General features: G+C 36.6%; 1 protein-coding gene across 5 annotated transcripts in view; it reads right to left on the bottom strand.

Annotated features, from left to right (window-relative positions):
• LOC106092815 (endothelin-converting enzyme 2) overlaps window positions 1–27,503 on the bottom strand; it is a 441,390-nt gene that overhangs the window by 82,076 nt on the left and 331,811 nt on the right. The window contains exon 11 of one of the 5 annotated variants that reach the window (XM_059363956.1): window positions 15,137–15,290. The exons of the other annotated variants lie outside the window; for them this stretch is intronic. Coding sequence (XP_059219939.1) covers window positions 15,160–15,290 — 131 coding nt within the window. The 3' untranslated portion in view covers window positions 15,137–15,159. Of the gene's footprint in view, window positions 1–15,136; window positions 15,291–27,503 lie in introns of those variants that run through there. 5 annotated transcript variants of the gene reach the window in all.

Raw genomic sequence — 27,503 nt, 5'->3', positions numbered from 1 at the left:
ACAATTACCACATTAACCACGCTCGACAACCCTGTCTATTAGCTGTATTTTTCAATGCATGTGTTTTTGTGTAATGACAGACTTTTGTTCCTGCGACAATTACACTATTTCCATGGTACACATGATTCTGTGCATTGGTTGGAAGTTGTATTGATGGCTTCTAACACTAACACACAACGGCAACGGCTCTCGCTGATGCTCCGTTAATGATCTTCGCGCTAACAGGCATAAAAAAATAATAATTTCATTTGTTTGTATGTCCATACAGACGACGTAACCTATTTCCTTAAAATGTTTTCAGTGATTAATGATTCTCTGATGAAAAAACGGGATATGTAGTGAGTCACCTTTCCACGAACATACTCAAAACGTACAAGTCCGCTTTGGGGTTTTTAGAGGTAATGCGACAAAAAGCGTAATCAAAACAATATGGTGTCTCATGTGGAAGGGACATCCCAGACTCTTAAATCAACGATCATGATAAGCTATCATTCAATTGCGAGGGTTTTAGAAGTATGGTATCAACCAAACATTAAAATATGGATTCATCTTTCAGAGAGCCTTAACCACAAAAGGGCTTCACGGTGTAACATGTAACCTAATTATGGCAATACGGAATTCAAATTCAAGATATTTGAGTGCAGAGTACGAATTTGATTTCCAACTTTTTCCAAAAAGTATCTCAAAGGAGTAGAGTACTAACTGACATTGGCCATATAAGTCAAGTATTTGAACACCCTCCCTAAACCTTTTCTTAAAATACTAATAAACGGGCCTTAACCCGATCATAACATTTTGGGTTTAACTAAAGTCATATAAAAGTGAGTACATAAACACTTTAGATCAAGTTCAGCAGAATGCGAATTAAAGGAGTGGATTATATTTAGCCATAACAAATTATAATAATGTATACCCAGAAGAACCTATGAAGGCTAGAAAATATTTAAGCTTTAACCCAGAGAAAAAAAGTGATCGCGTATGCTGATGACGTAGCAATTGCGGTAAGGGGAAAGTTTCCCAGCACTCTAAGAGATATACTTCAGGAAGCTCTACGTGCAACAGCAAAGTGGGCTACCGAAAGTGGTCGAGGTATAAATCCGTGCAAGACAGAAGTAGTTCTATTCAGTACGAGATACTATATGCTATATGGTGTTGTAGTCTGGTGGACGGCGCTTTAAAAATCCGCCTACTGTTTGCTACTTAACCGGATCCAAAGGATGTTTTGTTTGTGCATCACAGCCTCACTGAGGACGACACCATCTGATGCACTGAATTTAATGCTACATCTAATGCCTTTGGACATTGTGGCTACCCAAATTGCAACGACCACTGCCGTGAGGTTAAGGGAGCTTTCTCATTCGTCATGTGACGGCTACGGATACTGTGTTATTCTTGATACTATATCCGATGCTCTAGGCAGTGTTGATTACACCCTACCTGAGCCGCTTTTTGATAAAAATTTCTGTACCTCTATTCCTGATAGAGCCGATTGGAACTACGATATACCTGGTAACAGAAGTTATATAGGTTTCTATACGGATGGTTCCAAACTAAATGACCAGGTGGGCTTTGGTGTGTACTTTAAAGATCTAGAACTGGTCATATCGAAAAGGTTACCCGACCACTACGGTGTGTATCAAGCAGAGATCCTTGCAATTAAGGAAATGGTGGAATGGCTGAGATATAATTTCATTACGACAATTGGCATAAATATCTTCTCAGACAGCCATTAAATTCCAGGAGAACGTATTTCTGACAGACTGAAGGTTGCCAGCAACGACTTTTGCAGAAGCTGTGAGGACATCGAAGAAGAAGAGACTATAGAACACCTTCTGTGTGTGTTTCCCGCACTAGCAGTCAGGAGTTCCACTTTAGGTTCTCAATTTTTTGAGAACCTGTCTGATTTAGCGGATGTGAATATTCGCAAGTTATTGGGCTTTTTAAATCGATCTGGATGGTTCAACTATAGGAACTAGAAAGCATCTTCCTTCCTCGGTTCCTGTGATATCACTATAGACAAAAACGTCTAAGTGAGTCTGATGGCAGGCCGCCACATAAACCTAACCTAACCCAGAGATATAGGCAAACACTCTTACGGATTTTATAATCTTTTTTTTTAACGTTGCAGTAAACAAACATTCGACTACAGACCATAGGATAATCTGTTTATATTACAAATAGAAAAACAAAAACAATTATTCTTAAAGTTAAGCAGAAAATATTTTTTTGCTTTGTAAAAGCATTTGATTGGTTTCCTAGATCGTGATTTCGTTTGCCACCACCCAAACTCATCAGTACCAGTTCTCAAAAATGTATGTCTTCTAGGTTGAAGCTTTGCTCTTAAGAGTATTTTCCGTTTGTAGCACAGCAAGAAAGAAAATTACTCCACTTCATACATTTCTACCAAATAAAGATGTCCAACTATTACAACAAAACAAACTTGCCCAACTGTTACTCTAAACAATCGTCGATTGCCATAGCAGTACGTTTTTAATGTAAGCATATTTGCAGCCTACACTGTTCATTGCCATGTTTTGCGCTCAATTTATTCGGTCTTGAAATAATTCATACAATCGGATATTGTCCGGCTGCAAACCATTAGGTAATCTTTTTCTATTACAAATAGAAATACCCCAAAAAATCCCTTTCTTTAACGCATTTCTTACATATTTGTTTTTGTTTTAAAATCAAATTTTTGTTTTAAAATCTGAAATATGATTTTACTAGATATTTTGATTAAATTGATTTTTATAACGGTAGTATTTATAACATTGAACATATGAAAACGGCAGAAAATGTTTGCCGTTTTGCAAAAATTTTTGCTTTCCCCTATCTGTTGTTACTCTAATGGGTCGATTATGGATAGCAACCTTAGTTCAAGGGCATTGTCAGTTGACAAATTTGCATTGCGGAGAGGAACTTTCACTTGAAGTTGCTAATGTCAGTTGCTAAAAATTATATTTTTCGGCTACCACTTTTATGTAGTTGCTCTATTTTTTTATTGTAAATAAGCAGTAAAATAAAAAGGAGAATAATATTTTTTGTGTTCACATTGTTCATTTGTTTGTGTATTGCAAATGTGTTGGTGTTTGTTGGCTTTACCATGACTAAAATTGTCACAGATCAATAATTCATGTTTTAGAAAAAACAGAAGCACAACCAAAAACAGCACAAGTTGGTGCAATAAAAAAAAGCACATCCCTGCGCTCTCCGAAGAATAGTTGACAGTGTGAAAAGATTTTAGAGCAAAGAAAAAATTAAACTGGCGGGTAATGAAAGAAGAAAAAAGGAAACACTGACTGTCGGCCACCGCAAGGAGTGTCAACGTATTCCCATTATATAGGCGGCAGCAGATTTATTGCAAATTAACTTGGACATAGATTTAATAGGCGAGCTCCTAATTATTAAAAAAATATTGGGTTTGGAGCAGCTAAAGAAAACCATTGAGAATAGTAGCAAACGGCGAAATAAAATGACATTTTACACCTTAATAAATAAAAAGAAACTAAAAAAGGTGCTTTAAATTCAAAATAAAATGTGTGTTGATGGTTTTTCATAGCATGTAGCATTTTTTCTTGCTGCGGGATTGCCAAAACACTACTACCGGCATCAATTGTCAAAAGTTGCCATACAAAACACAAATTTGTATTTTGGTTGCGTGGTCAGACAACCACTCAATTGGACGTTGGTTGCTATACAAAATCGACCCATAAAATTCTTTGTTGTTGTACACAAACCTTTGAGCCAAAATGCAATCATGAACCCTAGAAGTTTAGATTAGAAATATAAAGAAAGTTTTTGTGTTGAATATTGCAAAGGAGGGCACAGCGAAGCGTGCCTGGGTGGGCTAGTTGTTATTATTTCATTATAACTGTAGAGTAGAGCACCAAAATAAAGAAGATTAAGCTGTTATGTTTTTTTGTTTATATTAAAGTCTGCGTTCATGTGACAATTTCTTTTTTAATGATTAAAAAAATAAATAAAGTTAAGTTTTGTTGTATATGTTGTTTCTTTATATTTCTTAATTTAGAAAACAAAAATACAAGTTTGCTTTTGCTTTTTTGTTCTAACGGTACTTTTGTCTCATATCAAGAAATTATGACAACCAAGAAGTCTGCGTTCACTTTGTTTACTTCCAAAGTACCGTTACTTTGTATGATGCTTGTTCTTATTTTTGATCAGTTTCCGTTCATTATCATAACAAGTGATAGTTACACGTGCTTTTTTAAAAAATTAATAAATTTGGAAATATGGAAACTAAAGGAAAGAAAATATGCAAATCTGAAAGAAAAATAATTATTAAATTGTGGAAAGAAGGACAAAGCTTTAGAAATATTGGTGGAACAGTTGGAAGAACGTATTCTTCTGTCCGGCGCGTAATTAATAATTACAAAGAAACCGGCATTATAAATTCAAAGCTTCGAGCTTCAAAGCTATCCGTTAGAGAAGAGCGCAAAGTGATCAATATGGCAAGCAACAACCCTCGTATAACATCAACCAAAATTGTTTAAAATATTAAAACAATGTTTAAAAAAAAAAGCCGTATATTTCAGTCATAAACAGACAAAAGAGGATTGCATTCGCTAATACTTTCACCATTGAGCCTCCTGAATTCTGGAAGCAAATTATTTTTTCCGACGAGAGCAAATTCTGTATTTTTTGCATTAAAGGTCGGCATATAGTGTGGCGGGACTGAGCTGGAGAAACAAAATTTAGTTGGAACGGTGAAGCACGGTGGTGGTGGAGTTATGGTGTGGGGGTGTATGGCTGCTAGTGGAGTGGGTCAATTAGAATTTATTGAGCCCAAAATGGATAAATGGGGTTATCTCAATATTTTGAAAAAAATTTTGAAACCAAGTGCTGCTAATCTAGGGTTAGCAACGACATTTTGATTCCAACAAGATAACGATCCAAAGCATACATCGCAGGTTGTTAGGCTTTGCCTTCTATATAACACTCCAAAGCAGCTTAGAACACCACCCCTATCACCAGATCTCAACCCCATTGAACATCTTTGTGATCTATTGGAGAAAAAATTCGTCAGCACGTTATAACCAGCAAGGAGATGTTACGAAGTGTCATGCAGGCAAAATGGGCGAAAATAACATCTGAGGAAACAGAGACGTTGGTAAACTCCATGCCAAATGGACTAAGTGCAGTCTTAAAACAACGTGGCTATCCTACCAAATATTAGGAATGTGTTAATATGTTTTTATTTTGTGTTTAAATAACTCTTTTGTTTATTTTTAATTACTGAACACAGACTTTGTGGTGCTTATATTTAATTGTTATCATATTTAAATTGCTCTAGAGTGAAAGTGCTTAACCAAACTTAGAATTTTGTTTTAGTTTTTTAATGTTAGGAATATGAAGAAAACATATATGTAAAAGAGTTGATTTGATTTATAATTTTATTTTGTGTTCTTTAACCAATCATAAAAGTTGAAGTCAAACTTTATGGGCTATATGTATATAGTAAAAGATTAGAATTGATTTTGTTGAATACGTTCTTTATTGAATAGAGAAAACCAACTAAAACATTATTTCTTAAGAATGTAAGACACTAGTAGGATTGCTGAGCTGGCAAATGCATAAATGAATGTGTATGGTAATAGGAATGAATAATATGGGAATGCTATGTGATTCGGCTGAGTAGCTGGCTGTTGATAATATTGCTGAGTTGACGAATGAATGAAGGAGTGTGTATGGGAATGAATGGAAACATGAATGAATGGGAATGCTTTGTGATCCGGCTGAGTGGCTGGTTGTGATAATATTGCTGAGTTGACGAATGAATGAAGGAGTGTGTATGGGAATGTTTGGGAACATCAATGAATCGAAGAGTGGTAACATAGGGTTACGCTACTTCCCTTCCCTTAAAAAAATGCTCATGGTTTACGATGTCGTCGATGGATATAGTTTAGGTAGTGATTGCTGTTGTAATTGTATTATTGGTACCGGATCTTTCTGTTGCTTTCTAATTTTGGAATAGATAATTACAATTGGATTTCTAGATACGTATTTCGAGTACAAAACTATTATTAAAAGTACAATTATAATGCTTAAAATAATTACGTACATTATTGTATTATTTTCTTTGACTATTGTTATAACATCATCGTGTTCGATATTTCTAACTTTCGTTATTTTCAAAGGTGGATACAATTGAGTTAAATCAACTTCAGGTGATAACTTATTTTCAAACAAAATTATTTCGTTTATTTGCAATTTATAGTCACTTATTCTAATAATCTTGTTGCCTTCTATATTTAAATCGGTATTTGACTGACAATTTTGTTTAACCGTTGTTTTACTTAAATTCCAAGTTACAATGACATTGGGTTCTACATACGTAATCAATTCTTTGTTAACAATATGTTTATAATTACAAATTGGTGTTGTGTGTAACAGAATTCTAGAAATACATTCATCATTCATTTCAATCTTTTCTCGAGTGTAAATTTTATTGTCAAATTGAAAATATGAGGTCGTGCCTGTGTAATCTAATTGGTATCCACTATTATCAGGAGAAGGAATTATTTTTAGGGTGTTAAATGTTTTAAAGTAAATTGGGATGTGAGAGATGATAAGTATAAGTGTCTTGGTGATTGATCCATGTACATAGATGTTTTTATTAGTAGTAAATTTCGATTGTTTATGTTGTCTAACTTGTCATAATTCATCCATTTGGGATTGAACAAACCCAATATGGATAGTTGCATGCCCAGTTCGATGTTTTCCACATATTCTATGAATTGCATTAAATCATATGTGAATAAGTCGTACATGTTGCGGTTTTTCTCGTACATTTCTATTTTTGTAAATTGTCGTTAATTTGATTAATTACGTTATTCATTTCGTGTAATTGAATTGAATTTTGCATCGTATTTTGGAGTTCTCTTTGGAATTCGACTTGGTCATCGTTATCTAAAGTTCCGAATAGGAATTTGAACATTGAGCCCACTACATTTATAAGTCCTCGTTTTTGTCTACTTCCTTGATATGGTGTTAGTCCATTCAATTGGCGTTGCAATTTACCATATAAATAATTAAGATGGGGTGATTTCGTGTAATTTGACAAGTGTTTCCGAAAAAAGTTATTTGTTTTATCTATCTCAGTAATGTTGATCCGAAAACAGTGGTGTTCGAATTCGGTTGTCAACTCCAACGGTTTGCTTGAGAAGATCAGATATCCAAGGTCGGTATCGAGGTTATTTACTTGAATTTGGGCATGTTGCGCGTGACATGCCATAATAATGGTGAATAATGTCATAATTATGCACCATTTCCTGCGAATTTAGATGTTTGTTAATTTTCTTTTATTTTTTGAATTGTGGCTTATAATAATGTGTGGCGCTATTTCTTTCAGTTATCTTGTAATGATCTGCATCTGTTAGTTCTACATTTCTGTTGAGTGTAAATGAATTTTCTAGTTTTCTGTCTGTAGTGGTCCTTTTCTATATCTTGTATCTATTGTGTAATCTTTTCGGTTACTGTTTATCTTGCTTATTTTATTTTTTTTCTTGAGAATTCCTGGTCGGTTGTCCGTTATAAACGAAAGTGTGTGCTGGTGTCTGTCCTGTAGTATCGTGTTTGGTCTTGTGGTTGTAAATATAAAGTATTGTCTCAATTTTGTTTAATTTTGCCTCATTGTCATCAGATGTTTTTATAATGCGTATATTCTCATTATTATACCCTCCACCATAGGATGGGGGGTATACTAATTTCGTCATTCTGTTTGTAACTAGTCGAAATATTCGACTGAGACCCCATAAAGTATATATATTCTTGATCGTCGTGAAATTTTATGTCGATCTAGCCATGTCCGTCCGTCTGTCCGTCCGTCCGTCCGTCCGTCCGTCCGTCTGTCTGTCGAAAGCACGCTAACTTCCGAAGGAGTAAAGCTAGCCTCTTGAAATTTTGCACAAATACTTCTTATTAGTGTAGGTTGGTTGGTATTGTAAATGGGCCATATCGGTCCATGTTTTGATATAGCTGCCATATAAACCGATCTTGGGTCTTGACTTCTTGAGCCTCTAGAGTGCGCAATTCTTAACCGATTGGAATGAAATTTTGCACGACGTGTTTTCTTATGATATCCAACAACTGTACCAAGTATGGATCAAATCGGTTTATAACCTGATATAGCTGCCATATAAACCGATCTTGGGTCTTGACTTCTTGGGCCTCTAGAGTGCGCAATTCTTATCCGATTGGAATGAAATTTTGCACGACGTGTTTTGTTATGATATGCAACAACTGTGCCAAGTATGGTTCAAATCGGTCCATAACCTGATATAGCTGCCATATAAACCGATCTGGGGTCGTGACTTCTTGTGCCTCTAGAGTGCGCAATTCTTATCCGATTGGAATGAAATTTTGCACGACGTGTTTTGTTATTATATCCAACAACTGTGCCTAGTATGGTTCAAATCGGTTCATAACCTGATATAGCTGCCATATAAACCGATCTGGGATCTTGACTTCTTGAGCCTCTAGAGGTCGCAATTATTATCCGATTTGTCTGAAATTTTGTACGACGGATTCTCTCATGACCATCAAAATACATGTTTATTATGGTCTGAATCGGTCTATAGCCCGATACAGCTCCCATATAAATCGATCTCTCTATTTTACTTCATGAGCCCCCAAAGGGCGCAATTCTTATTCGAATTGGCTGACATTTACACAGGTCTCCAACATATAATTTAATTGTTGTCCAAACCGGACCATATCTTGATATCGCTCTAATACAAGAGCAAATCTTTTCTTATATCCTTTTTTTTTTGCCCAAGAAGAGATGCCGGGAAAAGAACTCGACAAATGCGATCCATGGTGGAGGGTATATAAGATTCGGCCCGGCCGAACTTAGCATGCTTTTACTTGTTTGTTTTATGTAATCTTTCTATATCGACTACACCTGTTTTCGCAGTATTAAGTTGTAATTCAATTCCCTCGCTTTCTAACCAACGCTTTAATGCTAGACTAATGAAAGCTCCATCTCTATCGCCCTTTAGTAATTGGGGTTTACCTAGATGATTAAATATTCGCATAAGAGCTCCTTTGCACTCAATCCAATCTTTTGTCGGTATCTGTTCCAGTGTTGCGAATTTCGTATATACGTCTATACAACTAACATAATGTTTCCCTTCAGATGAGTTTATGTCTATTACAAACTTCTCACGACAGAAATTTGGTTTAGGGGTAATTTTCATAGGAATTTTAGTCTCGCGGTGCTCCGTCTTTGCTAAATTGCAAATATGACATTCATTGATAATATTCTGTATCAGTAGGATACAGTATATTCGGAGAGTAATACGTCTCATTAAAAAGTTTACACATCTTCTGTATTCCAGGGTGTAGGAGTTTTTTATGAGTCTTCAAAATCAGTTCTTTGAATTCTGCGTAAAAGGATATATTTTTTAGAAGGATAAGACTACGGACAATTTTAGTGTGTCTCGTGTTTATGACTGCCCGGTATGCACTCTGAATGATTTCAAAGTCGCTGTCTATGGGTAATACGCTGAACTTTCCACAGAAATGGTCAATTAAATACTGTTCGGCCTATTCCCGAGTCATGTCATCGTATGAAATGTAGGTTATTTGTTTCTTGAAATATTTTTCGTGGCTTATTCTAGGTTGACCCTTTGAGAATATTATCTGTCTGCTAAATGTGTTGGTAGGTTTTTCTGTGGTAAAAATGAAATCGTTATTATCGGTTTCGGAACTGTGTTGTGTCTTTCACTAAAGTATGATTGTTCTATTTTTATCCTGGACAAGGCATCGGCCACATGATTCTCTTTTCTTTTAATATATTTTTGATATCAAAATCATACTCCGATAGTTTTATCCTCCATCGGGTCAATTTTGAATTCGGGTCCTTCATTCGATACAACCAAGATAATAGTTGATGGTCACTTGCTATTTCAAAGTGTCGCCCCAACAAGTAATGGGGGAAAGTTTTGGTTGCCCACACGATGGCAAGCAGTTCTTTTTCTGTAGCACTATAGTTGGACTCATGATCATTCAAGGTTCGGCTAATGTAGCTAATTGGATGCCCGTCCGTTGTCAAAACAAACTTTCTGCTTAAACCTGGTATCTTCAAAATGGGATCGTCCGAAATTAATTGTTTCAATTTTCTAAATGCTGAAATTTATTCTGGGTCATTTATTTCCATCTTCGAATTCTTTTTTAAAACTTTTGTCATGGTTTTTGCTATGTCAGCGAAATTCGGAATGAATTTTCGATAGTAGCCTGTTAGTCCCAGGAAAGATTTTATCTCCTTTTTCCTGCAGGGGATAGGATATTTCTGAATAGCTCCTATTTTGTCCGGATTTGGTTTAATTCCGTCCTTTGTTATATGTCCCAAAAATTTAGTCTCTGATCTTAAGAACTCGCACTTGGCAAGCTGCAGCTTCAGATTGGCTTCAGACAATTTCTCAAAAACTAGGCGGAGCGAATCTAAATGTTCGTCGAGGGACGTAAAAAATACAATTACGTCGTCCAAGTAAACGAGACAGTGTTTCCCAAGAAGGGGTCGAAAAATATCGTTCATACACCGCTGGAGTCCGTGTCCATCTCGATTTGATGGAATCCTTTCGCCAGATCTATGGTGGTAAAATAGGTACATCTTCCTAATTTCCCAAGATCTCTTCCATATTTGGAATAGGATATCGATCACTAACGGTTATCTCATTTAACTTTCTGTAATCTATTGCAATTCTGAATTTCTGTTTGCCTGATGCGTCTTGTTTTTTAAGTACCACCCAAATGGGGCTACTATAAGGAGAGTTACTGCCCCGTATAATACCCTGATCTAACATATCCTGTATCTATGTCTCGACCTCCTGTTCATAAGCCTGAGGGTAACTGTATAGTTTTGAATAAACTGGCGAATTATCCGTAGTATAAATTACATGTTTGGTTCCGTTGGTAAATGTCAGTTTATCACCATCGTAATATTGTATGTCCTGAAACCGTTTTAGCAATATGGCAAGTTTTGTTCTCTCCTCACAATTTAAGTGCTCCAATCTGAAAGAATTTGAGTTTGATCCTGTTGCAATGGAGTTAAAAATGTGGTGTGGAATGTCGTCAATTTCGCAATTCGAAATTTGTATGTCATCATTCGGCTTACTTTGAACATGTTGCGTAACACAAGGTATCTCATCCGACGTCTTCTATACTTCTATACTATACTATGATTTGTCAATTTGTATTTGTCGTTGTAAAGTGTTACAGTCTGTTTATTGTAGTCTAGCACTGCTTTTGCCTGAGCTAGCATGTTCCTTCCTATTAAAAGATCGTAATTTACGGAAAATGGGTGCAATAGGAATTCATGCGGTAGCGGAAACAAATTATTAGATGGGATAATTATGATCTTATTGACATTGAGCGGAACGTTACTTGTGTGAATTAGACATTCGGTATCATGGATTGGTACTTTGAATAAGTTACAAGTTATCATATTGACCGTCGATCCAGTATCAATTAAACATTTCAAGTTGTTTCCTTTGTATCTGATTACTATAAATTGTTGGTTTCCGGGGCCAGTGGCCGAAAATTTTCAGCTTCCTCTATAGTCAATTCCATTTCTTCCTCTTCCTCTTTTCCGTCTTCCGGCGTATCTAACTGTTTGTATGATTGATTTTCGTAATATCCTTCGTATTGTTGTGGATATAGTTCTGTAAAATAGTAAGTTGGGTCATTGTAATTGTTGTACAGATTCTGCAATTGATAAGCTATCTCTTGATTCCTAAGCTCATCTATACTCATTTTTGTCTGCCCGCTGTCTGATGGTCTCATGCGTTTGGTTGGGTTATTATTAATAAATGGGTTTGAATTGGGTATTTGTTGTTGACCAAACCTATTTAAGTGAAATCTGTTTTGACGTTGAATATGTACGTTGAGTCTGAGTACGTGTGGTATTGGAGGAATTGGACGAGGCATACTGTTAGAATTTGGCTGATAATTTGTATAAAGATGGTTCGGAACCGTGTTACAAAATGGCTTTTGAAAATTTGGTTGCATCATTATAGGGTTAAGATTTGGTTGGAATGGAGTATTAGTATTGTGAGAGTTATGATTAGTATATGATCTGTGCTGTGTATAATTTTGTTGAGTTATTTTCTGAGTGTTATTAACGTTTTCATAAATGTTTTTTTCTTGCAGAATATTAATTAGTGTTCTCAAATCTTTTATATCGTCATTTATTACCCTACTGTAAATATTCAGAGGTAATTTTTGTAAAAGTGATTCAATACTTGATTCGATTAGCTTAAAATAAAATATTTTTTCATGGACGTCACATTCCAACTCAAGCTTACTTGTTAACACTTGTCGACGCCTTTCCGCTTCTTCCAAAAATGAGCGGGCATTTCCTCGAAAGGGTGTGCTTCGAAATTCTTTGAGTAATGTGTGGTTTGCTGTCTGGGTTTTATAGTTGAGTATTAACTGTTTCCGGAGTTACGTCCAACTGGCAGTGTTGGTCATTCCAAGCGAGCCCATTACTTCTCCACTGATACAGCGTTCTACGTGACCGAAGATAATGTGTTATTGCCGGGCATCTGTGATGATGTGGAGTCCAAGAATGTAGTCAACCCTGATAACGAAGGCAAACAACGAATTTGGGTGCCCCTAAAATTTCTCAACATTCCCAATCTGATAAGCAACCTGCGACATCTCAGAGTACGACAGGGTTATAGGTGTTGTTGATGTTGTTGGAAGAGACATGGTGATTTAGATAGTTCTTTTTTTCACTAACTTGAAGGTATTTTTCTTTATTTTCTTAAAATTTTTTTGTTTTTTTATCTACTTATTTAATTATTTTCTTATTTTACGTTCTTTGTAGAGCACACAGCACTTTCGTGGGGCTTAGAGGAAACTGATTTGGATTTACTACCTCTCACAAATTCTGAGGCTTCTTCCCGATTTTAATCAGTTTTTTTTGGCACGTTACATTCTTACGGTTTCGCGCTACTGTCGAGGTTTTATTTTTTGTAAAACTTTACACGATATTAACCGCTAGCGTGTTCTTTTAATGAATAGCCCGTAAGAAAAATTCAAGAATCGATAATTTTTATTATCGCATCAACCGACTGCGTCATTAAAAGATTAGAATTGATTTTGTTGAATACGTTCTTTATTGAATCGAGAAACCAACTAAAACATTATTTCTTAAGAATGTAAGATACTAGTAAGATTGCCAGCGGAGTTGAAAACTCGGCTGGATGAGATGAGAGGGACAATGAATTTAATGAATGAATTTAATTAATGAAGGAATGGATGAAGTATATATATATATATATATATATATATATATATATATATATATATATATATATATATATATATATATAAAATATTTTTTTCTCTTTGTCACATTTATTTATACATTTAACACTCTTTGATCGTTAATATACTTCATCCATTCCTTCATTGTACTAATTTCTGCATTTAGCATCTTATTCTCTTTTTGTACTGCTTCTATTTACTTTTTATTATCTGCAACATCTTTAAAAATATCGTATCTATTGTTTGCACATGAAATTCATTGTCCGCTGTTGGTAACATTGTTGTTGTTTCTTACATTGGGCATACAAAAATCACAACAAAATTCTTCGTCTTCGTGGACAAGCAAATGGTTAAACTGTCGTTTATTTAGACGATTGCAAACAACATGAAATGATTTGTTGCACTTATCGCAATCTATGCTTCCTTCGTTTTCTTCAACAATCAGTTCGCACTGGCCGCTTATAATTTTTATACCCTCCACCATAGGATGGGGGTATACTAATTTCGCCATTCTGTTTGTAACACCTCGATATATGCGTCTAACACCCCATAAAGTATATATATTCTTGATCGTCGTGTCATATTAAGTCGAACCAGCCGTGTCCGTCCGTCCGTCCGTTTGGATTGTAAATGGGCCAAATCGGTCCATGTTTTAATTTAGCTGTCATATAAACCGATCTTGGGTGCAATTCTTGTCCGGTTTGACTGAAAATTCGCACATAGTGTTTTGATATCACTTCCAACAACTGTGCTAAGTATGATCCTAAACGGTCCATAACCTTATATAGCGCAATTCTTTTCCGATTTGACTACAATTTTGCACATAGTATTTTGATATCACTTCCAATAACTGTGCGAAGTATGGTTCTAATCGGTCCATGTTTTGATATAGCTGCCATATAAACCGATCTTGCGTCTTGACTTTTTGAGCCTCTAGAGACGCAATTCTAATCCGATTTGGCACAAGTTTTGTACAACGGCTCCTCCCATGGCCTTCAACATATGTGTGCAAAATGGTCAGAATCGGTCTATAGCTTGATACAGCTCCCATATAAACCGATCTCCCGATTTCGCTTCTTGAGCCCCAAATCGGACTTGATATAGCTGCTCCTCCGTCCCTATTTATTATACAGATACTGCGCAAAGAACTCGACAGATGCGACCATGGTGTAGGGTATATCAGATTCGGCCCGGCCGAACTTAGCACGCTCTTACTTGTTTTGTTATTACCACTACGTTGCTTTTAACTGGCATTTTTTCTCAATAAATTCACAGCCAATGTTAATGTTGTTGAAACCAAAAGTTCTTAACAAAAGCAAAAACAATCATTAAATATTCTTACATTTAAAGGAAATTGAAAATTAAATTCAAACGGTGGCAATGAGCAAAAAAGTTGACTTTCCACAGGCAGGGTTGCCAAATAGCTTTCAAAGTCGCAGAGTTCCTGGATCTTGACACTCATCGGAATCAAGAACGAAAGGTAGAACAAAGCAAACTGCTGCAACAACAACAACCATAAGATCTTCGAATTTCAAATACAATTGTGTTTTGACTTTGTGGAAAAGATTATTTGATAATCATGTTCATTTTACCGGGACTGAGATCAAACGAGTCTCAGGGTTCAACATTTTTTTCGCCGGTGATTGAGGGGAGATGCCATATACTCAGATGGTATTAATGAAACAAATGATTTTTTTTTTATTTACAAAGGTCTGAAGACTTCACGAACTTCAGTCAGAAGCTGTTTTATTTTTATTGGTAACAGCCAATATTAGTTGTTATTATCGACATTTATTTGTTTTTTTTTTTTTAATTCCCCCTGGGGTAAATGATTTCGACCTAAGATAAATCTAATGTATGAATGGGACACTAACAGTTTTTGCATTCTGTGAGGGTTGTCTTTTCCTTTTGAGGCCACGCGTGGAATGGCGTATGACGGGCGTTGGTAAAGACTAATGCGTTGGTTTGTGAAGATGCCGGTTGGATCCTTTGGAAATAGCCTGCAATTAAGAGGAGAAAATGAGGTGCATAGAAGAAGTAGTGGAATATTTCATGCCTAAGCTTTTGCGATCTTGCAAGCAGCTAAAATCTGATGCTGGAAATATAGAAATAGTCAGAATATGGTTTGTTTGACTAATAGCTAGTCAGTAGCTTAAGTTTGGATTACTCAGGATCCCAGGGGCATGCGATGGGTCTGCCTATTTCCACTTGGGTTCTACATATGTTGTGTAGCCATCAGGGACAGAGGGCCCGGGTCACTAGTGACTCCTTTGTTCCCCATGTTGCTTACAGACCGACGTATCGGCAAAGAACCATTAACACCAGCCATCGGAGAGAGCGCTAGAGTTCTCGTAAGTAGAGTACTGCGAAAGATCTCCTTAAGTGGTGATTCCGACGGGTGGTGACTTCTCTGTGCGATCACCTTGTGACGTGTCATAGACCTCCAGAGACTATAGTTGGAATCCCAATGTGAGGAAAGACATGAGGCAGATCCACCCCGGTGAATAAGCCGAGAATACGGTATCCGGTGAGGAAAGCTTTAGAACTCATTCCCAGGCTTGTGATCGGGAGCACTACGAATACATTTGGACGTGTAAACGGTCTGGGGGAAATTTTGGTCCCTGTATATACCAACGGATACTTGTATGGCGTGGGATCATACAGCCCAGTGGGTGCTGTGCTGGTTTGTACACGTGTATTGCGTTACGAGTATGCGTTGAGGGTCTGCACGACCTTATGGTATACATTGACAATTAAGAAGTTTTTTTATGTTGGAATGGGCCAAGCAGACCAGAATAAGGCATAATGGGAAGGAGTAGAAGGAAAATGCACTTACCTGCTTGTCATAGAGGGACACCGGGATGATACTCGTTAGTTCCTGTGGATAGTATAGAGTTATTACACTGTTTAAGGATATATTCCCTACCTCGTATAATTACTTTCCGCTTGGGCGATGTCCACACATCGTCCTCGTCGTCTCATGCTCCTCACAGTCCCTTAGACCTCTTTCTTGGAATCTGAAAAGATTCAAAATGAAATATGCATATTTCATTTTGGCAATGAAGAAATCAATATCAGGGTAAAATTTCGAGCCGGTTTGTTTGTTTATATTGAACTAATCTTATACATTGAAAAATACTTTTTATTTTTCAATAATTTCCTTTTAGGGAAAAATGTTTTTTTTATTTAAATTTAACAAAATTGGATAACTTGTAAGCCAAACGAAATTGAAAATTTCACAGCAATAACGACAACGAGAAAAAAATATTTTTTATATTATTATTTTCTTATATATATATTTATATATATATATATATATATATATATATATATATATATATATATATATATATATATATATATATATTAAATTTTATTTTAAAAAAAAATGTTTTTTTCCCTAAAAGGAAATTATTGAAAAAAAGTATTTTTCAATGTATAAGATTAGTTCAATATAAACAAACAAACCGGCTCGAAATTTTACCCTGATATTGATTTCTTCATTGTCAAAATGAAATATGCATATTTTATTTTGAATCTTTTCAGATTCCAAGAAAGAGGCGATGAGGACGATGTGTGGACATCGCCCAAGCGGAAAGAAATTATGTATGTATACAAGGTAGGGAATATATCCTTAAACAGTGTAATAACTCTATACTATCCACAGGAACTAACGAGTATCATCCCGGTGTCCCTCTATGACAAGCAGGTAAGTGCATTTTCCTTCTATTCCTTCCCATTATGCCTCATTCTGGTCTGCTTGGCCCATTCCAACATAAAAAAACTTCTTAATTGTCAATGTAGACCATAAGGTCGTGCAGACCCTCAACGCATACTCGTAACGCAATACACGTGTACAAACCAGCACAGCACCCACTGGGCTGTATGATCCCACGCCATACAAGTATCCGTTGGTATATACAGGGACCAAAATTTCCCCCAGACCGTTTACACGTCCAAATGTATTCGTAGTGCTCCCGATCACAAGCCTGGGAATGAGTTCTAAAGCTTTCCTCACCGGATACCGTATTCTCGGCTTATTCACCGGGGTGGATCTGCCTCATGTCTTTCCTCACATTGGGATTCCAACTATAGTCTCTGGAGGTCTATGACACGTCACAAGGTGATCGCACAGAGAAGTCACCACCCGTCGGAATCACCACTTAAGGAGATCTTTCGCAGTACTCTACTTACGAGAACTCTAGCGCTCTCTCCGATGGCTGGTGTTAATGGTTCTTTGCCGATACGTCGGTCTGTAAGCAACATGGGGAACAAAGGAGTCACTAGTGACCCGGGCCCTCTGTCCCTGATGGCTACACAACATATGTAGAACCCAAGTAGAAATAGGCAGACCCATCGCATGCCCCTGGGTTCCTGAGTAATCCAAACTTAAGCTACTGACTAGCTATTAGCCAAACAAACCATATTCTGACTATTTCTATATTTCCAGCATCAGATTTTAGCTGCTTGCAAGATCGCAAAAGCTTAGGCATGAAATATTCCACTACTTCTTCTATGCACCTCATTTTCTCCTCTTAATTGCAGGCTATTTCCAAAGGATCCAACCGGCATCTTCACAAACCAACGCATTAGTCTTTACCAACGCCCGTCATACGCCATTCCACGCGTGGCCTCAAAAGGAAAAGACAACCCTCACAGAATGCAAAAACTGTTAGTGTCCCATTCATACATTAGATTTATCTTAGGTCGAAATCATTTACCCCAGGGGGAATTAAAAAAAAAACAAATAAATGTCGATAATAACAACTAATATTGGCTGTTACCAATAAAAATAAAACAGCTTCTGACTGAAGTTCGTGAGGTCTTCAGACCTTTGTAAATAAAAAAAAATCATTTGTTTCATTAATACCATCTGAGTATATGGCATCTCCCCTCAATCACCGGCGAAAAAAATGTTGAACCCTGAGACTCGTTTGATCTCAGTCCCGGTAAAATGAACATGATTATCAAATAATCTTTTCCACAAAGTCAAAACACAATTGTATTTGAAATTCGAAGATCTTATGGTTGTTGTTGTTGCAGCAGTTTGCTTTGTTCTACCTTTCGTTCTTGATTCCGATGAGTGTCAAGATCCAGGAACTCTGCGACTTTGAAAGCTATTTGGCAACCCTGCCTGTGGAAAGTCAACTTTTTTGCTCATTGCCACCGTTTGAATTTAATTTTCAATTTTCTTTAAATGTAAGAATATTTAAAGACTGTTTTTGCTTTTGTTAAGAACTTTTGGTTTCAACAACATTAACATTGGCTGTGAATTTACTAAAAAAAATCCCAGTTAAAAGCAACGTAGTGGTAATAACAAAACAAGTAAGAGCGTGCTAAGTTCGGCCGGGCCGAATCTGATATACCCTACACCATGGTCGCATCTGTCGAGTTCTTTGCGCAGTATCTGTATAATAAATAGGGACGGAGGAGCAGCTATATCAAGTCCGATTTGGGGCTCAAGAAGCGAAATCGGGAGGTCGGTTTATATGGGAGCTGTATCAAGCTATAGACCGATTCTGACCATTTTGCACACATATGTTGAAGGCCATGGGAGGAGCCGTTGAGAATTGCGGTCTCTAGAGGCTCAAGAAGTCAAGACGCAAGATCGGTTTATATGGCAGCTATATCAAAACATGGACCAATTAGGACCATACAGTTATTGGAAGTGATATCAAAATACTATGTGCGAAATTTCAGTCAAACCGGACGAGAATTGCACCCAAGATCGGTTTATATGACAGCTAAATCAAAACATGGACCGATTTGGCCCATTTACAATCCAAACGGACGGACGGACAGACGGACACGGCTGGTTCGACTTAAAATGTCACGACGATCAAGAATATATATACTTTATGGGGTGTTAGACGCATACATCGAGGTGTTACAAACAGAATGGCGAAATTAGTATACCCCCATCCTATGGTGGAGGGTATAAAAATTATAAGCGGCCAGTGCGAACTGATTGTTGAAGAAAACGAAGGAAGCATAGATTGCGATAAGTGCAACAAATCATTTCATGTTGTTTGCAATCGTCTAAATAAACGACAGTTTAATCATTTGCTTGTCCACGAAGACGAAAAATTTTGTTGTGATTTTTGTATGCCCAATGTAAGAAACAACAGCAATGTCACCAACAGCGGACAATGAATTTCATGTGAAAACAATATATACGATATTTTGAGAGGTGTTGCAGATAATAAAAAGAAAATAGAAGCAGTACAAAAAGAGAATAAGATGCTAAATGCAGAAATTAATACAATGGAGGAATCGATGAAGTATATTAACGATCAAAGAGTGTTAAATGACTGTTTGGTTACTGGAATGAAGGTAAGCGAAAACGAGTCAGCTCTTGAGGCTGTTGCAAAGTTCTCGTCTGATGCTGGTGTAACTTTGCAACCATAGACAATAACTGATGCATATTTTTTAAGGCGAAATAATAGTAATAGTCAATTAGTCGTTATTAAATTTAATTCGAGGAAAGCTAAAACTAATGGCAAGTAAACCAAAACTTAAAGAGAAGGAAGAAAGTATACGTTAATGACCATTTAAGACGAGAGACTTTAAACTTGTTTAAATATGCGAAAGTTTTAAAAAATAAAGTAAAGTCTTTGCCAAGAGAGGGGAATTGTCTAAGCCAAGGTTATTGAAGGGTGAAGCTGATGTTAATAATATGCTTTCGGAAGCAGCAACATACTCAAAATAGCAACGCAGGAGTCCCGAATTGAAGAGCATTCGGATAATGATTATCAATCACCATCCTAAATTCAATTAAAACTTTCCTTCTTTTATTTAACATTTGCCAATGAGCTTGTAATTAGTATCAATTTTTTTTACAATTATGAATTATAATTAATATTTTAATATAAACGCAAATAATAGCACAGAACACGAATTGGTTTAAAATTAACTTTATAAATATTAGAAGCATTTATTCAATTGCAAAATTATCTATATTACATGCAGTAATGCACTGCAAGAAACATTGTTCAAAGAGAATGTGGTGCAAATTTTAAATTTACCAGGGTACAAATCAATACATTGTTGTCGATCAGAAGTTACGGCGGTACATAGTTATTTATCAGTGAGGAAATATGTTTCAAAGAAGTTGAGCATAAAACTGGTGACTTCATAGACTACCAATCACTCTTATGAGTTTTTATAAATCGCCTAAATGTAACAGTGGTATGGAAGTAAATGAATTTTCTCAAACTCTTTATACATTGTCGGCTTTTGATTTTCAAAATTTGATTACTGGGCCGCTTAGTAGCTTATGTTTTGATCATGTCAAGTTTGTATAGTAACATTTTAAGATCGATGACAATTTATTCGATGGAATGCAACCTCTCTGATCACAATCTGATACACATTGCTGTAGATGCTCATGTTAAACTAAAATAAGTTGAGCGTAGGAGTATTGCTGTGTGTGATTTTGACCTTTTGAAAGTAAATAGTTGGAAACCGACTTAGATCTCCTTCAAAATACCAGAAACTCTTCCGTTGGTACTGAAATTTAAACTAACTCCCCGGATTAATGGGAACCTACATAAATTGATAGCGTATAAAAATCCTCTTTGAAATCAGAGAAGGAAAAAATCCTAGATGTGAAACATTGAAAAGTATGCTGAGAAGAATAAGTAAGGTAATAAATAAGTCACAGAAAGACTCCATGAACAAATATTACGAAAGCAATCAATGAACTTTCAAAACGATCCTAAAAGGAATTGGAGATTTCTAAATGATGCGCTTGGGAGAAACTCCAAGAGTTGTATAATGGTTTTGATGATCTCCATCAAAAACATTTATTATTAATTTTATTTGCCGTTGTGAAAATTTGGATAAGGTAGAAACGTTGAACAAATACTTTGCAAAATCCGTGGAAAATCTTAAGCGGGCTATAGACATTTTGCCTATGGATAATTTTAACTCCTTAAGACCGGCGCGTAGATGCAGGACTGTATTTGAAATCATCGAACAACTGCACATGAGATGGACGTAATAGCATCGGGTCTGTCACTGAGTAAAAGTTGTGGGCATGACAATGTATCCCCCAAAGTCTTAAAGGAATGTGGTAGTAGTATTGTGCCACATTTAATTCATATTTTTACCAACATGTTGAGTACCGGTGAGTATCTTGAAGTATTGAAAATTCATAGAATCGTGCCTATACCAAAGGAAAGATTGCTAACAGCAATGTCTTTTTTTCGCCGGATTTCAGTTCAGTCGTCTGTTTATAACGTATTTGAGAAGATCCTTCATCGGCAATTGTGTGCATATTTTGAACTAAATAGTTTGCTTAATCCTAGCCAATATGGTTTTCGGAGAGGCTGTGATACCGAGGAAGCAACAATAAATGTAAACTTATATATATGTAAGCTTCTAGATGAAGGTTATGACGGCATGGCAGGGATTTCCTGCGACTTGATAAAAGCATTCTACTGATATAATGGTACAAAAACTAGACAGCTATTAAATTTGAAGGTATGAGCTCTCACTTTTTATGTCTTATTTGGAAAATCGCAAGCAATTTGTTCAGATCAATGAATGTAAAAGTTCAATGATTTCGGTGAAACACAGCGTACCTCAAGGAAGTACTTTAGGCCCCTCATTGTTCATTATCTATATGAATGATCTTATCAATTTGGAACTAACCGGAAAATTATTTATGTATGCAGATGACATATGTATTTTTTTACCCATAAAAATCTGAAGCTGCTGTAAAGTGATACATGGAACGGGACGCTTGGTTAATATGTGAATATATGCGGGTAAATAAACTATTCCTTAACGAGTCTAAAACTAAGGTAAAGCGCTTTAGACAGCTCAGACGTTTCAATTCGCATTTCAGCCTAAATATTGGTGGGAGAGAAATTGAAAAAGTGAGCACAAAAAAGTACTTAGGATTACACATGCAATCGCCAGCGCTTGGTTTATTATATAAATTCAAGAACAAAATTGATAGTCGAACAAAATTTTTGATCTATCGATGTTTAATTGGAATATAATATACGCACACAAAAACAATACGGCTTTGAAATCACTCCAGCGTCTTAAAAATAGATCTCTGAAAGCAGTTGCTAATCTGGATATAAGGCATTCCACGCTGAGTCTTTATCGTGATATCTTTCCATCGGTTATGCCAATATATTGTAGAGATAGATTTCAAGTTCTATTATATGTCTATAAATGTAAAAAAAACATTGGCCACCACACACTTTTTTTATACGGAATCACTCAAGTTTCAATACTCGGAATAATCAGCAGTTAAGAGTTGTATTGTACCGTATTGAGATGACTAAACAATGTATTGAGTATGCTGGTTGTCACGCATTCAATGCCTTACCACAAATGTTTAATGAATACAATAGTAGTCAAGTCTTTAAACGCAAGTTGAATGAGTTTTTATTATCTCATGTTGATTAACTTTTTTTATGACAGTACACATAGCTATGCTTCTTTCTAATTGAATATATGTAAATATTGGGTTGCCCAAAAAGTAATTGGTAATCTAGTTGTAATATAGTCGGCGTTGACAAATTTTTTTAACGGCTTGAGACTCTGTAATTGCATTCTTTCTTCTGCCAGTTATCAGCTGTTACTTTTAGCTTGCTTTAGAAAAAAAGTGCGCGAAATTTTGTTTACATTTGTTTGTTTGGCGTCAATTTTAATATGGGTACCACATGTATTGAAAGAAATTCATTTGACAAACCGAATCAACGCTTGTGATAAGCACCTTAAACGCAATGAATTCGATCCGTTTTTAAAACGAATCATAACTGGAGATGAAAAATGGATTGTTTACAACATAACGTTAGTCGAAAACGATCATGGTCCAAGCATGGTGAACCAGCTCAAACCACTTCAAAGGCTGATATCCACCAAAAGAAGGTTATGCTGTCTGTTTGGTGGGATTGGAAGGGTGTGGTATATTTTGAGCTGCTTCCAAGGAACCAAACGATTAATTCGGATGTTTACTGTCAACAATTGGACAAATTGTATACAGCCATCAAGGAGAAGCGACCAGAATTGGTCAATCGTAAAGGTGTCATATTCCACCAGGACACCGCTAGACCACACACATCTTTGGTCACTCGCCAAAGACTGAGTGAGCTTGGCTGGGAACTTTTGATGCATCCACCATATAGCCCTGAACTTGCACCATCAGACTACCATTTATTTCGATCTTTGCGGAACTCCTTAAATGGTAAAACTTTCGGCAATGATGAGGCTATAAAATCGCACTTGGTTTAGTTTTTTGCAGATAAAGGGTTGCCCAAAAAGTAATTGGTAATCTAGTTGTAATATAGTCGGCGTTGACAAATTTTTTTAACGGCTTGAGACTCTGTAATTGCATTCTTTCTTCTGCCAGTTATCAGCTGTTACTTTTAGCTTGCTTTAGAAACAAAGTGCGCGAAATTTTGTTTACATTTGTTTGTTTGGCGTCAATTTTAATATGGGTACCACATGTATTGAAAGAAATTCATTTGACAAACCGAATCAACGCTTGTGATAAGCACCTTAAACGCAATGAATTCGATCCGTTTTTAAAACGAATCATAACTGGAGATGAAAAATGGATTGTTTACAACATAACGTTAGTCGAAAACGATCATGGTCCAAGCATGGTGAACCAGCTCAAACCACTTCAAAGGCTGATATCCACCAAAAGAAGGTTATGCTGTCTGTTTGGTGGGATTGGAAGGGTGTGGTATATTTTGAGCTGCTTCCAAGGAACCAAACGATTAATTCGGATGTTTACTGTCAACAATTGGACAAATTGTATACAGCCATCAAGGAGAAGCGACCAGAATTGGTCAATCGTAAAGGTGTCATATTCCACCAGGACACCGCTAGACCACACACATCTTTGGTCACTCGCCAAAGACTGAGTGAGCTTGGCTGGGAACTTTTGATGCATCCACCATATAGCCCTGAACTTGCACCATCAGACTACCATTTATTTCGATCTTTGCGGAACTCCTTAAATGGTAAAACTTTCGGCAATGATGAGGCTATAAAATCGCAATTGGTTTAGTTTTTTGCAGATAAAGGCCAGAAGTTCTATGAGCGTGGAATACTAAATTTGCCAGAAAGATGGCAAAAGGTTATCGAACAAAATGGCAATTATATATTTGATTTAAGTTCATTCTAAGTTTTATTAAAAATGCATTTACTTTCTTTTAAAAAATCCGCAATTACTTTTTAGGCAACCCAATAATTGACAAATTTAAAAGAATTTTATAATATTGTAATTACTACAACTACAAAATTAGGTTAATTTTTTGCCAACTAGCCTCTTTAATGCCTTTTTGGCGCTGAGGCACCAAAGTAATTTTTATACCCTCCACCATAGGATGGGGGTATACTAATTTCGTCATTCTGTTTGTAATTACTCGAAATATTCGTCTAAGACCCCATAAAGTATATATTGGGTTGCCCAAAAAGTAATTGCGGATTTTTCATATAGTCGTCGTTGACAAATTTTTTCAACGGCTTGTGACTCTGTAGTTGCATTTTTTCTTCTGTCAGTTATCAGCTGTTACTTTTAGCTTGCTTTAGAAAAAAAGTGTAAAAACAGAATATTTGATTAAAGTTCATTCTAAGTTTTATTAAAAATGCATTTACATTCTTTTAAAAAATCCGCAATTACTTTTTGGGCAACCCAATATATTCTTGATCTTCGCGACATTTTATGTCGATCTAGCCATGTCCGTCCGTCCGTCTGTCTGTCGAAAGCACGCTAATTTCCGAAGGTGTAAAGCTAACCGCTTGAAATTTTGCACAAATACTTCTTATTAGTGTAGGTCGGTTGGTATTGTAAATGCGCCATATCGGTCCATGTTTTGATATAGCTGCCATATAAACCGATCTTGGGTCTTGACTGCTTGAGCCTCTAGAGTGCGCAATTCTTATCCGATTGGAATGAAATTTTGGACGACGTGTTTTGTTATTATATCCAACAACTGTGCCAAGTATGGTTCAAATCGGTCCATAACTTGATATAGCTGCCATATAAACCGATCTTGGACGACGGATTCTCTCATGACCATCAACATACGTCTTTATTATGGTCTGAATCGGTCTATAGCCCGATACAGCTCCCATATAAATCGATCTCTCTATTTTACTTATTGAGCCCCCAAAGGGCACAATTCTCATTCGAACTGGCTGACATTTTACACAGGTCTCCAACATATAATTTAATTTTGGTCTAAACCAAACCATATCTTGATATCGCTCTTATAACAGAGCAAATCTTTTCTTATATCCTGTTTTGCCTAAGAAGAGATGCCGGGAAAAGAACTCGACAAATGCGATCCATGATGGAGGGTATATAAGATTCGGCCCGGTCGAACTTAGCACGATTTTACTTGTTAATAGATGTATACATTAAGATTTATAAAGAATTAAAAAAAATTGGGATGCGTCCACAGGGATCTGGGACTGAGTCGAGTGGGTTTGTCTGGGCAGTTAAACAGGTAACGTGTATCGTGTGGTGCGTGGCCACGACTGGGACACACATCTTGCACATCGGCATCAAATCTTGCCATGTAGAAGTTGAGGCGGCTGCATCTGCCGGAACGTAATTGATCCAGAACTACTCTGGTTCGGTCGGGAAAGCTATTTATCGCATCTGCTACCGCCACCGAAAAACACAGTTTAGAATAGTTTAATTTAAACTTATGTTGTTAAAGAAAAACTTTCAAACTTGCTGGCTGCAAAAATACAACGGTATTAAAGACACCACAATAGGAAATTATTACTCCTCTTGAATCGCCACTGAAATAAAATGATTCTGGGTTAAGAATCGTGTAACTCAAACACTGGAAAAAAATTGCGGAATTATGAAAGCGAGTTCGACATTTGTGAAATTTCATTAAACTGATTCTTGACATCACTCTGCTAAAAGCTTCTGCGGTACACTTCCAGACCAACTCTACTGCGGACATTATATCTCCTTTCAATGCCCAAATAGGCCTTATGTAGGCTTTCCTTGACATTTTTCCTTATACCCTCTAGTTTACCCAAGTAACCTTTTTAATTATTCCATTTTCGGGATCATTCAACGGTTGCAACTTCTTGGCCCGTGCGCACACACTGCCATGATTAATAATATTCATCCCGAATAAGGCAAAGGTAGGACGTAACTCCTATAGATGAATACACTGAAGAACGCATTGAGCACTATATCTCAGACGAATGTTTATTCCAATCCTGAAGGCTTTCCTTTAAAATCGACCGTATAGCCGCCAGAATGGACTGATTCATCGTCTCCGAAGCATTTGACTGGGAGAATGTGTAGCTGTCCTTAGGTTATTAACTCCTAAATTCCTCAATGACTCCTGAAATTCCTTGGCAACAAACTGTTGGCCATTGTCTGACACAACAGTCTTGGGCGTACCAAGTTTGTGAAAGACCTCAGAAACTAAAAACTTGATTACTTTCTTGGCACTTGCCATCGCCAACGCCTTCAAAAGCACTGATTTGCTTGGATGGTCCAAAACTATAAAAATAAATGAATTTCCATTTTTCGAGCGGGGGTATGGGCCTAGAAAGTCAACATAAATCCGTTGAAACGGTCTTTCGACAAGGATCTCTTTTCCCATTCGTGGACGGCCAAATGACAGATTGCCAGGATTCGTCACTCAGAAGATCAGGGGATGCAATATAGTGACGTAAGGCCGAAGCAAAATCATAAATGTACCCACTCCATCATCGGTTCGTGTCTGTGAGGTGTAATCACGGACTAGAAGCGTGCGGAGAAGGCACTAAGGCACTCCGGGATATGCCTCTTCCATGACGAAAAAAGGACGAACACGTACACAGAGGCGGCAGCCCTTAACGATGAAGATTCCATCGGGTCAATCCGGTGCGTACAACCGGCTGCAATGGGTTTGATGATTTATGGTGTTTTGGTCTGATGAATGGCGATTCAAGTCCACCTTCTGTTCAATACTCTTTGGAATCCAAAGGCTGGCTTGTTTGTGCCGAGGAAAAATGTCACTATAAGCAAACGCACTTTTCACTTCTTATCGAAGCCAATGCTTCGTAGCTGCTGTATATCTTCTGTTTATTATGCCATCTATAGATGTACTCCTTGAGGTATATTTTAAATTTATTTCCTTTTTAATTACGTCGCGTACAGTTGGTTTGCCTACTTTATATATATATAAATATATATATTTATATATATATATATATATATATAT

This window comes from Stomoxys calcitrans, chromosome 2 (genome assembly GCF_963082655.1).
Source record: "Stomoxys calcitrans chromosome 2, idStoCalc2.1, whole genome shotgun sequence".
NCBI classification, from domain to species: Eukaryota; Metazoa; Arthropoda; class Insecta; order Diptera; family Muscidae; genus Stomoxys; species Stomoxys calcitrans.
This window is presented reverse-complemented; position numbering and strand designations above follow the sequence as displayed.